Here is a 13,397-nt window from a genome sequence, read left to right as displayed (position 1 = left end):
GTGCTTGATAAATGAAAGGAACGGGCTGTTCGCTACCGTCTGATATATCGACTACAAGACGTTGGCATTTTGAGTGACGAGGAAAAGAAAACTTTATCTATTGTTGAGAAAGTGGAAAAGAGATATCACGGTAGGCAGAATGCCAAAGCGACGATAGCGGGTTACTGCTGGTAACTGAGCGGAGTGTGACTTCCGGCTTTACGCATAAGAGAAGGCCAAAATATGTTATTTTGACAGCATGTAAAATAGATAAAATAGATAAGATAGTTAAAAAAGTAAAAAATAAGGTTATCCCAGTAACAGGCCCATATTGCGGCTGGAAGGATTATGTAAATTGAAAAAATTAACTTCGTCGGGATTTTAGATAGATAGATAGATAGATAGATAGATAGATAGATAGATAGATAGATAGATAGATGGATAGATGGACTGACGGACGGACGGACGGACGGATGGACGGATGGATGGATGGATGGATAGGTAGATAATTTCTTATGTTCAGCCGTATGTACTAGTAAGTGAATATATATAAAAAAAAACAATCTTCTTGATGTGTCCCTTTTTACTGTGTGTAACTTTGGTGTGTACATTATCAATGAACAGAGAGAATCTTGTTCTGACTTCTCTTGACGCTTCAAGTTAACCATTTAAAGAATTTCTCCAATAAAATATATAAGTTAACATGGAGATATCTGAGTACTTGAGCATGGAAAGCGTTACAGGAATTCTCACTCACATTAATGACTCTAAACACATTGCTTTGTAGATACAAATGTAGTGTAATACATGTTATAAGAATTTCGCGATGTAGGTTTTTTGTACTAAAACAATATGAATGTCAAATTAATGTTTATGTTTTATCGCTCAACTAATTATTGTTGTCGTCGCATACTGTTCGCCCATTGCCAACACAAGAGGCGTAGGCCATGACGTGGGGAATGAAGTTCTGCTCAAATGTGCCCGCATACAGATGACTCCAAGGCCCTCTGGCAAACACTGCGACGTCATCTCCTCCATGGGTCTCGCTACTCAGCGGGACCGTAGCCGGAAACTCGTAATTGGCGTCACCTGTGAAATTACCATTTTTATTTGCCACTACAGCCCTTTTTGAGGCCTTGGTCTATTTTTGAGATTCTTAAACCTATACACAGTTGGTAGAACTCCTTAGATGTGAGATCAGCCCCGTCGCGAGACGTCTACCTACGCACATATCAACATAAAAACAGAATAAATGCACACAGACATCCATGCATCGGTGGGATTCGAACCCACGGACCCAGTGTTTGAGCGGTTGAAGATGGTGTGGATTTACCATACAGTGTCATAACATTCAATAGCGCGGACTCTCCTGAAAAATAATGTCTTGGCCCAATCACGTGTGTTAGACATTTGTTCTTTTCATTAAAAGTTAAACAGTTCTGTCTGGTGTAGGTGATGAAGACGAAACTGTTTAACTTTTCATGATACTGTTAGTGTGACGAACCAGAATGAAACAAATCAAATTTATTCTTTTATTTTTGTGAGTAATACAAATTTGTGTGCAGTTCAATATGATCTTGTGCAGGAGAAAAGCTTCAAAATCTAGTATGGCGGAAGTGAAAATACGCGTTTTCCTAAGCTCAGTGTCCAAAAGGCACGATACGTAGAGATGAATGATGTGATTCACGTTTCGGCCTCCTCTACCCCGACATGAAAAGTACGTTATCACAAGAGAAAATGATAGGTGGGCATGACAGCTGAACAAGAACACGAGTTTCATACGTCTGTGATGCAAACCGAATCCTAGTACCTCAGTCAGTATTCTTAGAGTGATTACAGCTCTTCTCCACAATATATTTCGTCAAAAAAAATAATAATGTGTGCAGAAAATTTAGGAGATGCTTTCTCATTTCATTTTCAGGGCTGACAATCTAAATGCTTAAATATTCCTTGTAATAATTTTTCCTATAGGCTCATATTTTAAAGCATGACATAAGGCTCATTTTTAGTGTGTTTTATTCTTCTTTTTCTCTTTATTCAGTTGCCATCTGACCTTCTCCTATTCAGAATTAACGTACAAAAAATATGGCTGCAACCACTTGCTCAGGCTGATTCCTCGCTCGCGGATTTTTTGTCCTGAAAATGGAAGCGATATGTTCCTTCGAAAGTCGATTCACACAAGATCTACACTGGACCACATCCCAGAAGACGGCATTCTTCATAGTCACCGCCGTGAAAATCTCAAATCTTACATTCCCTAAATTAATTTTTACGGAAAAAGTGTCATGATTTATTATTTAAATTTACTGCTTTGTGTCAGGTTCTTACAATAAGCCCTCCTACTGTATATAATTAAAACTTCATACAGAGAAATTGCATGCCCGAGCAGCTAGCCTACTTTTGTTTATAAATGGAGGATCAGTAAAATTTTATGTTAAGGGATACAGAATATATGTACTTACTCATATCATCTCCAGAAATATCATATCTAGTCCCGTCCTCTTGTGGATGTTTGTAGCCTGGTCCATTAGAGTAACTAAGAGTCGAATAAGGAAGATAATCTTCCCAAGACATTCCACCGATTCCTGGGAAATAATCGAGAAAAATGTTGATTTAAATATTTATTGTATCCAACATTTCCAGGCGACTCACATAATAATATTGCATATTTTGGTAAATTACTTTTCTGAAAATATTTAAAAAATATATTATTTTCTGTTACAGACAGAATATTAGAAGCTTATTACGTGCGCTGTGGTAACGATTACTATGGTGAAAACTTAAATTCTGATAAAAGTTCTTCACACACGAAGTCCAACAACATAATTATGGCTCTATAAACATTACATTTAAACTCAATATTTTTTCTGTTACTGATGGAATATTAGAAAACCTTCACATCCACTGTGGCAATAGCCTGTAGTGGGAAAAGTTCTTTACACGCGAGGTTCGGGCAAAATAACTGCAAGGGTATAAAAACTACAGTTAGGCCTTTAGGTCAGAAAATGCCACTACATAAATTTAGTATATGAGCCGTTTTATACTATATAGACGAAATACTATTGTCATGATTCAATTTATATTACTCTAGATTTAAATTATAGGTTTCTCATTTACTTGTACAATATTTTTAAAATCAAAATGGCTTGTGCGAATGAGCAAATATTAGGCCATTTAGGATAAATACATAGACGGAGATACTTAGCAATTATACATGAAAATACAAACGTTCTTATTTTCTTTTATAAGTTACAGATTCTACAATTACGAGGGAAATAAGTTACTGAATTTGTCCTGCCCTTGATGATGATATAATGGGGAACTGCATTGGGGTTAAATACACGAAAGCGTGCTTTGAATAATATATATATCCCCTGTAGTCAAAAGGTTTCGTTAAATACCGTATTTACGCATGTATAGGCCGCACATTTTTTTGCCAAAAATTCAAGAGGAAAACTGGGGTGCGGCTTATATTCGAAATATTCGAAATCACACTTCTTTTAAAAAAAAATATATTCATAATTAATAATACAGGGTGTTCTACTTATATATATACATATATATATAGACGTGTCCGGGACATGTAATTTGTAAGTTACAGCTGAAAGAATAGTGCCTTAACATATTCAATTTTTGTTATCAGCTCTGATGTTTGTATTGCTTGATAGGTCTGCATGTTTTGCCACTTCTGCTTACAGGCAACCACTACAGAGATTTCCTCTCACACGATCTGCCAGTGCTGCTGGAGGATGTACGAGTATCAGTGGTAGAGCACAAATGTTTTACATGCAAGATGGTACTCCGGCACATTTTAGCCATGCTGAGGTAGATGTTCTCAGTAACACCTATCATGACCGATGCATAGGTAGAGGAGGACCCATTGAGTGGCCTCCACACACGCCAGATCGTTATCCTCTGGAGTTATACCTGTAGGGACATTTAAAATCCCTCTTTCATGCAGCTCCTGTTGACAACGAAGAGACACTTCATCATGGCATTGAGGATTCCTGCCAGACTATCCGCAATTACCCCCGATATCTTTTGACGGATGCGTAGTAAATGATGAGACGTGACGAGGCGTGCATTGAATTCCATGGAGGACATTTTGAGCACTTATTATTTCAGCTGTAAGTTAAAAATTAAATGTTTCCGGACATGTGTTGATATGGATACTTTTCTTCTTTGGTATGTGGAAAATTTGTCCAATTTTTGTCCGAACGTTTCGGTTACACTCTGTATAGGCAACACCTCCAGAAAACTTTTCCAGGATTAGGCTACGAATGTGTGTGAGGAAATATATTATTTTACTGAAGTTTACAGGTTCATCACTAATTATTTGTTACGTAATAATATTGAGCTATGTTAGGGGAAGCGGACTGCGTTCTTCTGGCAAATAGCGGGGTGTTTTGAATTAAGTAGTGAACTTTCCTGTTTCTTTTTGACAGGCATATATTTACCTAGATGAGCGACTGTTAGCTTCTCAAGACTCTATTCCATGTAATCAACTAGTTCGTTATAAGCATTACATATAAAAGTGAAATTATTCTGAGCACTGTTTTAGCAGAGGATAAAATTTAATTACTAGATCATAACCAATTTAATAAATGCCTGGTTTGTTTTCCGACTTGACGATGTCACCTCACTGAAACATACCTGCGCATTGTGTCGCAAGAAATGCGTTACTGAAAGATACAAGGATTATAAAGGCTCACTTTATAGTAGATTGTTCCTTTATCATTATGAAGATACATGTTTATATTGTAAAATTTCCGTTTTTTTTCTCATATAGGAATGTTACAAATGTTTGAAACCTTCGACATTTCGTCTCTTGAAATGTAATTCCTTTAGGAAGACGTTATCATTCTCCCCTATGATGGTCAGGCAAATTTCTTCTTCCTTTACTTAAACTTACTAAGTATTTTACATAGACTGAGGGTGTTTAAGAACAGGGTTTTGAGGAGAATATTTGGACTGAAGAGGGATGAAGTGACAGGAGATTGGAGAAAACTGCATAATGAGGAGCTTCATAACTTGTACTCTTCTCCAACTATAATTAGAATGATCTAGTCGAGGTGGGCAGGGAATGTAGCACGAATGGTGGAGGAGAGGAATGCGTATAGGATATTGGTGAGAAGCCAGAAGGAAAGAGACCACTGGGAAGACCAAGGCGTGGGTGGGTGAACAATATTAAAATGGATCTTAGAGAGACAGAATTGGATGGTATGGATTGGATTGTTCTGGCTCAGAATAGGGACCAGTGGAGGGCTCCTGTGAACACAGTAATGAAATTTCGGGTTCCATAAAATGCTGGGAAATTCTTGAGTAGCTGCAGATTTGGCTTCTCCTCCAGAAGGGTTCAGCTCCATGAGTAAGTAAATATTTTTTTATTTTTTATTGCTAGTGAGGTGGGACTAAGTCCCTTGCACTGCGGCCACTTCTGGCCTATTGTACCAGCCCCAGATGATAGGTGAGGGTGATTATGGAGCAATTAGTGGAAAGAAGATTGGCAGGGGAAGCCGAAGTATTCGGAGAAAACCTGCCCCAGCGCCACTTTGTCCACCACAAATCCCACTAGACCAGACCCGGAATCGAACCCGGGCCGCCGCGGTGGGAAGCCAGCGACTAACCGCTTGAACTATGGCGCGTCAAGTAAGTAAGTAAGTAAGTAAGTAAGTAAGAAATTAAGTAAGTAAATAAGTAAGTAAGTAAATATGTAAGTAAGTAAGCAAGTAACACCTGCTCTAGCAGTTCTCTTCCAAGAATTTACGTATATTTTTCCATATCTTTCAGGAAAGATCTCGTTCCTTGTTCTCGCTGAGAGCTTTTCGAATAACAGTGTTTTCCCCATGATGTATTTCCTCCTCCGTCCAAAGGACAGTATGGCGGCAGATTTGCTACCCAATGTTTCCAATACACCCCATGCAATGCCATTCCTTACAATGCTATTGGAACGGATATACCAATGTGACTCGGTCGTCAAGTCCTTGTTGGTGGGAGCAGATTACTCTGGTTGATGGAGAGATCGGAGTTTAGGCAGTAGAGACTTATGAGGCGCAACACTACTTCTTACCCACCAAGAAAATTATCATACAGACTATGTTTCAAACACTGGACGTTATCTTCTGGTTAAGAATCAATTAAAATTACATGAAAAAGCAGATTCTCACTATTTCAAACTCCTTTTTATTGCTAGTGGAGTGGGAGTAAATCCCTTATACTGCGGCCACTTATACTTAATGGTTTTTGTTGTTCAGAAATTGCCATAACCTCTGAAAGCGTGCACATTTTGTAAACTGAAACTTCTTTATCTTAATTTTATAACGTACGAGCAGGTTTTACCTTCAGTTGTAGGCTGCTTACCTAAGATGTTGTTTCCTCTAACAGGGTAGCCATTTACACTCAACGTATGCGCATGATCGGCTGTGACCACAATTAGGGTGTCCTCTTCGTCTGTGAGATCTGCTGCGACTTTTACGGCTTTTGCAAATTCAAGAGTTTCATCCAAGGCTAAACGTGCTTTCGTGGCGTGGTGTCCCATGTCAATACGTCCACCTGTGGAACATATCGCCCCAGTTTTCAGGGGCGAATACTGTGATCAAGGTACCAGCGTCAGAGCTCTCTTTAGGATTTATATTGTCACATGGTAGACGCGTGACTATGGACAGGGTTTGGATTGATGATCAAATATATTGGACCCTTTGATAAAGCGCGGCTCTACACTTTACAATTCACTATTACACACACACACACACATTAATACCCACAGCCACGTCTTTAATAGCCGTTGTTCCGTAGGGGCTTCTAACGGCGGACGTTCCCCCTCCTCTGTGTTCCCCATCTGTCCCCGGGCTCATCTACCAGATTCTCACAACTACAGGCATAACAACTGAACCTCAGCAGGTCTCTGACTCGCTCACCAACAAACCCACTCCACTCCACTAACTAACTCTCACTAACTGTCCTGGTTATAACATCTGGACATGGACCGCACAGAAAACACTGTTCCATTACTGTTGTTTAGGACAGTTTCCTAGTAACGGCCGTTGTCTGGTTGTTTGTTTCTCGGTCGTAGTTTAGCAACAAGTCTACATGTCACAATATGTTTGTTCATGGCCCCTCTCCGTACTAGATTTCATGTATCTAACTTCAGTGATTTATTAAATATTTTCCTCAAACCAATGTCTATATATAGGATTCATGGAGCCGCCATTTTGTTCTGTATTCTACAAAACTTCGCGATAATAAACATTGTAATGAAGGTTGCACATTTTTAAAAATCTGTTAAAACACATGATTTCAAGATCCCACATTAGATGCTATTATTGCTTCCACTCTATAATTTCGCATGATCGACATGCTGTTATTACCAACTGCAGGAAACCAAAAGTTACTAGATTATCCGTGCGTATAAAATTTCATAAAGTTCATTCAATTGGTTCAAAAACTGAAAATGTGGACTCTCAGACACATAGGTAGACATATCAAACCTCCATCAGTATGATCTTATTGACCCATTTTCCGCAAGGAAGAGAAAACGGGCTAGTAACAAAAAATATATTTACCTTCGACAAATAAAAAGTAACCATTTGGATCTTTCTTCAGTGCCTGCACTGCAAAGTTTGTCATCTCCTCCAGTGTTGGTTCCTTTCTCGGGTTCGCCAACAAGTGGTACTCCAGATGATCTCTATTAAAAAGTCCTTAAAGAGAGGAAAATATCTCCAGTTGCCTTAGGTCTGTAGTAAATTCGAATCTGTAGGATAGAGATGGGTATTCTGAGAGTTACTCACCAAGCACGTAATCCGCGGCAGTGGGGTCAATACTCAGAAGTTGGTCCCTATTCCACATGTACCTAAAGCTAATATTACGATTCAACTTGTCATTTTTCCAACNACATCCTAGAAGACGGCATTCTTCATAGTCACCGCCGTGAAAACCTCAAATCCTACATATTTTCTCTCCAGTTCGTGAATCGGAATTAGGTGGATATTTAAATATATTAAATTAATTTAAAATTATACTAAAGATAATTGCTTGATAAATAAGAGCAAGTGGATATATGTCATATCCCATTTACAATATGGGCCTCGGAGAAAACTTTGTAGACTTGTGTATTGCGACCACAAGAAACTTGACAGTGAGTACCTGACAGATGCCGTTTGTAGTCGCCCTCGGCATACCATTCTATGATATATGCACAATTTTACACAATATATGCTTACAAAAGCTTCTGAACGAGGCATACTACAACTGCTTTAATATAAAAGAGTGGGAGGAAAGAAGAGGGAGAGCAATGAAATTAAAACGGAAGATGAAATAAATGGAAAAGAAGTGCATGAGAAAAGAGTAAAAAAGTTAAAACAAGGGAAAAAAGAGAGGAAGAAAGAGTGAGGATTTCTTAATGTAAAGGGTGTAGAGGGATAAGGGGAGAGGATTGACGGCATAACGGGCAAAAGGCGATTCAGAAAGAAATGCGGAAGAAAGATACGATATAAGAAATCGAAATGGTTGGGGAAACGGAAAAATGGAGACAGAGATGTAACGATACGAAATGAATGATTTGTTTTCGGGAGACTGTATACAGGAGTAATAAATAATGTGGTATGCAGGCCAGTTGCTAGGCAACGACCGCGATACAAACAACTAGACAACGGCCGTGACTAGGCGACGTCCTGTAAATAACAGAGGAACAGTTTTTCTACGCCATCAGTGCCCTGATTTCATATGCACGACAGTTTGTGAGAGTCAGTTGAAATGAGTTGAGGTGGTGGGTGAGTGAGTGATTTAGTTAGTGAGTCAGAGAAGTGTTGAAATTCAGTCGTTGTGAGCCGTTGTTGTGAGAAGTATGTAGGTAAGGTCGGGATAGTTGGGAAACCCAGAGAAAGGAGAAAGTCCACCGTTGAAAGCCGCTACTGAGCAGCGGCTATGGGAGACTGAGAGGGCTTTATGTGTGCTGTAGTTACAGTAATCTTTGGAGTGTGTAACTCAGTGAGACTGTCGTAATTATTTGTACTTAGGTTCCGTACATGTTCAATAAATACGATTACCAATCCAAACCGCATCTAAGGTCACTAACTTTGTGACAAGTTGTGCCAGAAGTGGATTTGGATTGACAAGATTAATTGGATTTGATAGAATTGTTTCAATCAAATTGAGGCAAAATGGATGCCTGGCTAGAAGAAATGAAGACCGTGAAAGCGACAAACAGACGCCAATCGGAAGAAAGGAAAGGAAATAAGAGCCAATAAAGAGAAGTTTGAGGTCCTTCAAGGTGCCCTCTTCTCCCGGATCGATATCCATGAAGCCAGGACAGAGTCCACTCAAGAAGAAATAAAATCCAAGATGGACTCCCATCATGGGAAGTTGATGTCGAAAATGAAAGCGGGTCAAGAAAAAACAAAGACCATGAGACGGGGGACACGGATTTGGAGGTAAATCCAGAAGAAATGAAGACTGTAGAAGAATATTAGGAAGTACCTAAAGGAGAGGCTGCGGTAGAAACTGTCTGAGCGCTGAAGGACCGATATGGGGATCCCCATCTAGCCGTAGAGCGCTGCCGAGAGCCGAAGAGACGGACCCAGAGGGCGGTGGTGGGTCCAGGAAGAAGTTGCCCGCCGCCCCCCGACGGATGACCCACCGTGCCATTCCTGCACCGCTCAACACAAGCACAGCTCCCGGAAATGACGAAATGGTGCACGCTTGTAGGCCATTAGGGACTAATAGGCTTAAGTAAAGAGCAATGGGGCATGTAGGCCCATTGCTAGGCCACTACTTCGAAATAAGCGACTAGGAAACGTGAATTACTACTAAACGGCCCGTAAGAGCAAAAGAGGAAAGTGTTTTCAGTGCGGTCCGTGTCGCGATGTTATAAGCAGGACGGTTAATTAGCGAGACTCAGCTCAGTTGAGTTGAGTTATTTGGTTGGTGAGTGACTGAGTTTGTCAGTGGGTTAGAGAAGTGTTAAGGTTCAGTCGTTTTGAGCTAGTGAAAAGGGGAATGTGGACACTAGTGTGTGTGTGTGTGTGTGTGTGTGTGTAAAATAGTAACCTGTAAAGTGTAGTCACCCGCTGTATCAAAGAGTTCAATAAAGTCAATCATCAATCCAAAACCCGTCTATAATCACTCACACACGTGACAATAATAATGAGCTATGTCTATATGTGTTTATATGGGATTATTTTCAGTATTTTGAAGTTGCGTGTTTGAGTTGAATTCTGCACAAGGTGAGGGTGATATTAAACAGATGCAAACCACAGCTGAGCTGGGCGACAGACTTTAGTATATGTCCCCAATAACAAATTCAATGGAAATGCTTTCAGTAGTGTCCGAGATATAAAAAGGATCCAGCAAAATGGCGATGAACTCTGATACTGTTTGCTTTGAGTACGTAAGCAGAGGGCACGTTTCTATTCATAAAAAGCAAATAATGAGGCGGTGCGTGGGACGAGTGTGCAGGTTTATCAGAGAATGATGTACTCTTCGTAACGACAGATGCTTACCTTGATATTCTTGCCCGGGATCCTGTTAACAAGTTGTTCCGCGATGTCATCGCAAATATCCGGGTCTTGCCCGGAGTTTCGGACCTCTGCGTCATTCTCCCAGTCCCTGTTGGCGATGTGGGCGTATGTACCAGACGGAGACGCGTGCGTAATTCTAGTCGTCGTTACAACGCCCGTCGATTTGCCTGCGTCCTTGAGCAAAAACACAAATTCCGTGAGTCAAACATCACTTCACGATCACCAACATGAAGTTTGTGTTTCAGAATTTTTGTTAAGTGTAAATAAGTGACGGGCATTAGGTAGCGTATTTGGTTGAGGTACTATGCTTCAAGCCTGTAGATAGCGGATTCGATTCCCGATGAGGTAATTCTATTTTTCAAGTGACTTGGCACTTCCAGCAGTACTATGGTCCTGGGGTCGTCTCAGCCTATCATAGAAATGAGTACCAGGAATCTTCCTAGGGGGTAAACGGCGGCGGGCGCGTAAGGCTGACAATCTTACCTCTATCTGTGAGCTGATTGTTAGAAAATGGGGAAGACACGACGTCTCACAACGCTATAGGCCTTCATGGCCTGTTACAAGGAGAGTTTTATTTTTTAGGAAATAAGTTACCCACAATATAAGTTAAATATTATTAGGAGTCATTTTCTGAAGTAATATCAAGTGATCTGTTTACCTACTTAACGTACTTCATCCTCTAGGAAGACTTGGATATTTCCCATGGGTTAAATGCGGCCGGAACATAGATATTATATAAACATATTTTCAAGAATAAGAATATATGGGTCTTTCACAATTCCATCTGCTACAAACTTTTGTGACTCAACACATAGCTACAGAAAAATTAACTTAACTTTTATTAAAGTTTTTGTTTTGGGGTCCTCAAAATATTTTGCAGGATATGTATGTCTGTTTTGTGCCCTCTAACAAACACTCAGTCAGTTGATTCTTCCTCACAAACATTTGTATAAACGTATTGTGACGTATTTGCGCTATGCAGGATACCACCTCCCCCGCCATCGGTGACGTAACACCTTCGGAGCACCACGTCACAGCATGTTACCTCGCCTTCGCGCATTTTAATCCCTAAAAGTTAATTGGCTACAATCCCAATATTTCTCTGGTTTTGAAAGTTCTCATGAACGCCATGTTGGTGCTGAGGACACGGATTGGAATCCTGTGGAAGGTGGATGGTACCAAATGACACGAGCTTTGGAATGAAGTTACAAAATATAGCCAGAAGGTCGAAATTTATTCGATTTCACGAAAGAAACAGACGGAACTAAAGGTTATAATATTGTGAAGTGCTGCCTAAAAGCCGGACTATGGAACATCCATCGCGGCGCAAATAGGAAGGAGAACGCATAATTCAGCGTTCGTTGCAGGTCAATGAATAACATTTCCTAAACAACGGAATGTAATGAAATATTGGAATTCTAACAGTGAGTTTCCACGGTTACACCGAATTTTTCGAAGCGTTGTATAAAACGAGAAATCCAAATTATTGAGAAAGGTGATACATAAACGGTCCGCAGAATGACTATTTAAGGCAGTTGAATGTACCAGTAATGATAGATACGACCTCTCTTCAGAGAGGGCGCCCCACATGGACAGGTCAGTAACTTTAATTTAAAATGTAACATCTGGTCATGAACCCCAGCCGGGGCTCGACACCAAGACAGACTGACTGACCGTCAGTAGCAATGTGTCTTTGACTTTGACAGATGGGACAGTTGAGTTCTAGCAGTTGCCGAGAACAGTTGAGTTCTAGCAGTTTCCGAGCAAATCAGCAGACACTGCAGCGATATTAACGGTGCAAGAAGAATTGTGATAGTGAAGAGGAGAATTCTAGAGGACGGTATAGGTGATAATAATTATACTTGTGACTGTAAAAGAGTGTGTTCATAAATATTCGCTCAAATCCGGAAACCCACCTGAATTATTGTCGCGTTACCTAGGAAACACATGACAATATTTTATTGTGCTATTCTTATTAAAATAAATTTTGTGCACCGAATCACACGACATACCGAACATATGAACATGTAGTTGCTTGATCCATTTCTGGTTGACTAGCTGCATATTATTCACTGTTAACTGAATCGTACCCTCGGTTACACAAATGGAAACAGAAACTGTAGTGTTCTTACCTGTGACCACTTGAGAATCGATGAAACTTGGTTAGAAGTGTTCCTCATAGCTGCACAGTCGTCCACTTTTACTCTTCCTGTCACACCTGCGGTGCCAATGTTGGCCTTGACGCCACTCAGATAGGCCGTGGCGCTGCACGCAGAGTCTGCAACTTGGCTGTCCACGCAGTAGGTCTGGGTTCGTGGTTACGTCATGTAATAATACAATTTCTTTCATCAGAACTAACAAAGAATTAAATTAACTAACGAACTGGGTGGTAAGTTTATGTAACACGGAGGAAAATATTTAGTGTTCAGAACTATACTATCATTCTATGATAATTCAACAAAATAAAACATTTTTTAATAAGAATAATATTCAAGGCGTTTTAGACGCTTTCCAGTCACAGTACTGTATAATGATAATTTTATTAAGTGACATGAGCAGTACTCTTACTCTGATATTAAAGACTACGTGTACACGCTGGTGCATCCATTCCACTCACATGTATGTAATGCAAGTTACGTCAAGTAATTTATGCTTAAATCATCGTTAAATAGCCTGAAGATTTACTTATAGACATTTAGTATTTTATTGCAAAAATTAAACTTATTATAATTTTAATCGGGATTGTAAACTGAAATTAAAATTATGATCTCAACTGCAATTACAATTATATATATCTGCTATTTAAGGAGTCAATTATATATATATATCGATTTCTTAGCTGAAGAGAAGGTACGAATGAAGGAGCAATGAAAGAATACGGAAGCTGATTTTGAAGATTGAAAC

General features: G+C 39.8%; 1 protein-coding gene across 1 annotated transcript in view; it reads right to left on the bottom strand.

Moving 5' to 3' along the window:
• Nucleotides 1-559: 559 nt before the first annotated feature.
• LOC111873911 (membrane-bound alkaline phosphatase) overlaps nucleotides 560-13,397 on the bottom strand; it is a 26,425-nt gene continuing 13,587 nt past the window's right edge. The window contains exons 4-11 of the mRNA XM_023868992.2: nucleotides 12,626-12,799; nucleotides 10,476-10,667; nucleotides 8,157-8,160; nucleotides 7,767-7,874; nucleotides 7,542-7,676; nucleotides 6,340-6,531; nucleotides 2,442-2,564; nucleotides 560-1,068 (exon numbers count right to left, since the gene is read on the bottom strand). Coding sequence (XP_023724760.1) covers nucleotides 869-1,068; nucleotides 2,442-2,564; nucleotides 6,340-6,531; nucleotides 7,542-7,676; nucleotides 7,767-7,874; nucleotides 8,157-8,160; nucleotides 10,476-10,667; nucleotides 12,626-12,799 — 1,128 coding nt within the window. The 3' untranslated portion in view covers nucleotides 560-868. The remainder of the gene's footprint in view (nucleotides 1,069-2,441; nucleotides 2,565-6,339; nucleotides 6,532-7,541; nucleotides 7,677-7,766; nucleotides 7,875-8,156; nucleotides 8,161-10,475; nucleotides 10,668-12,625; nucleotides 12,800-13,397) is intronic.

Source organism: Cryptotermes secundus, unplaced genomic scaffold, assembly GCF_002891405.2.
Source record: "Cryptotermes secundus unplaced genomic scaffold, Csec_1.0 scaffold597, whole genome shotgun sequence".
In the NCBI taxonomy this organism is placed as follows: Eukaryota; Metazoa; Arthropoda; class Insecta; order Blattodea; family Kalotermitidae; genus Cryptotermes; species Cryptotermes secundus.
This window is presented reverse-complemented; position numbering and strand designations above follow the sequence as displayed.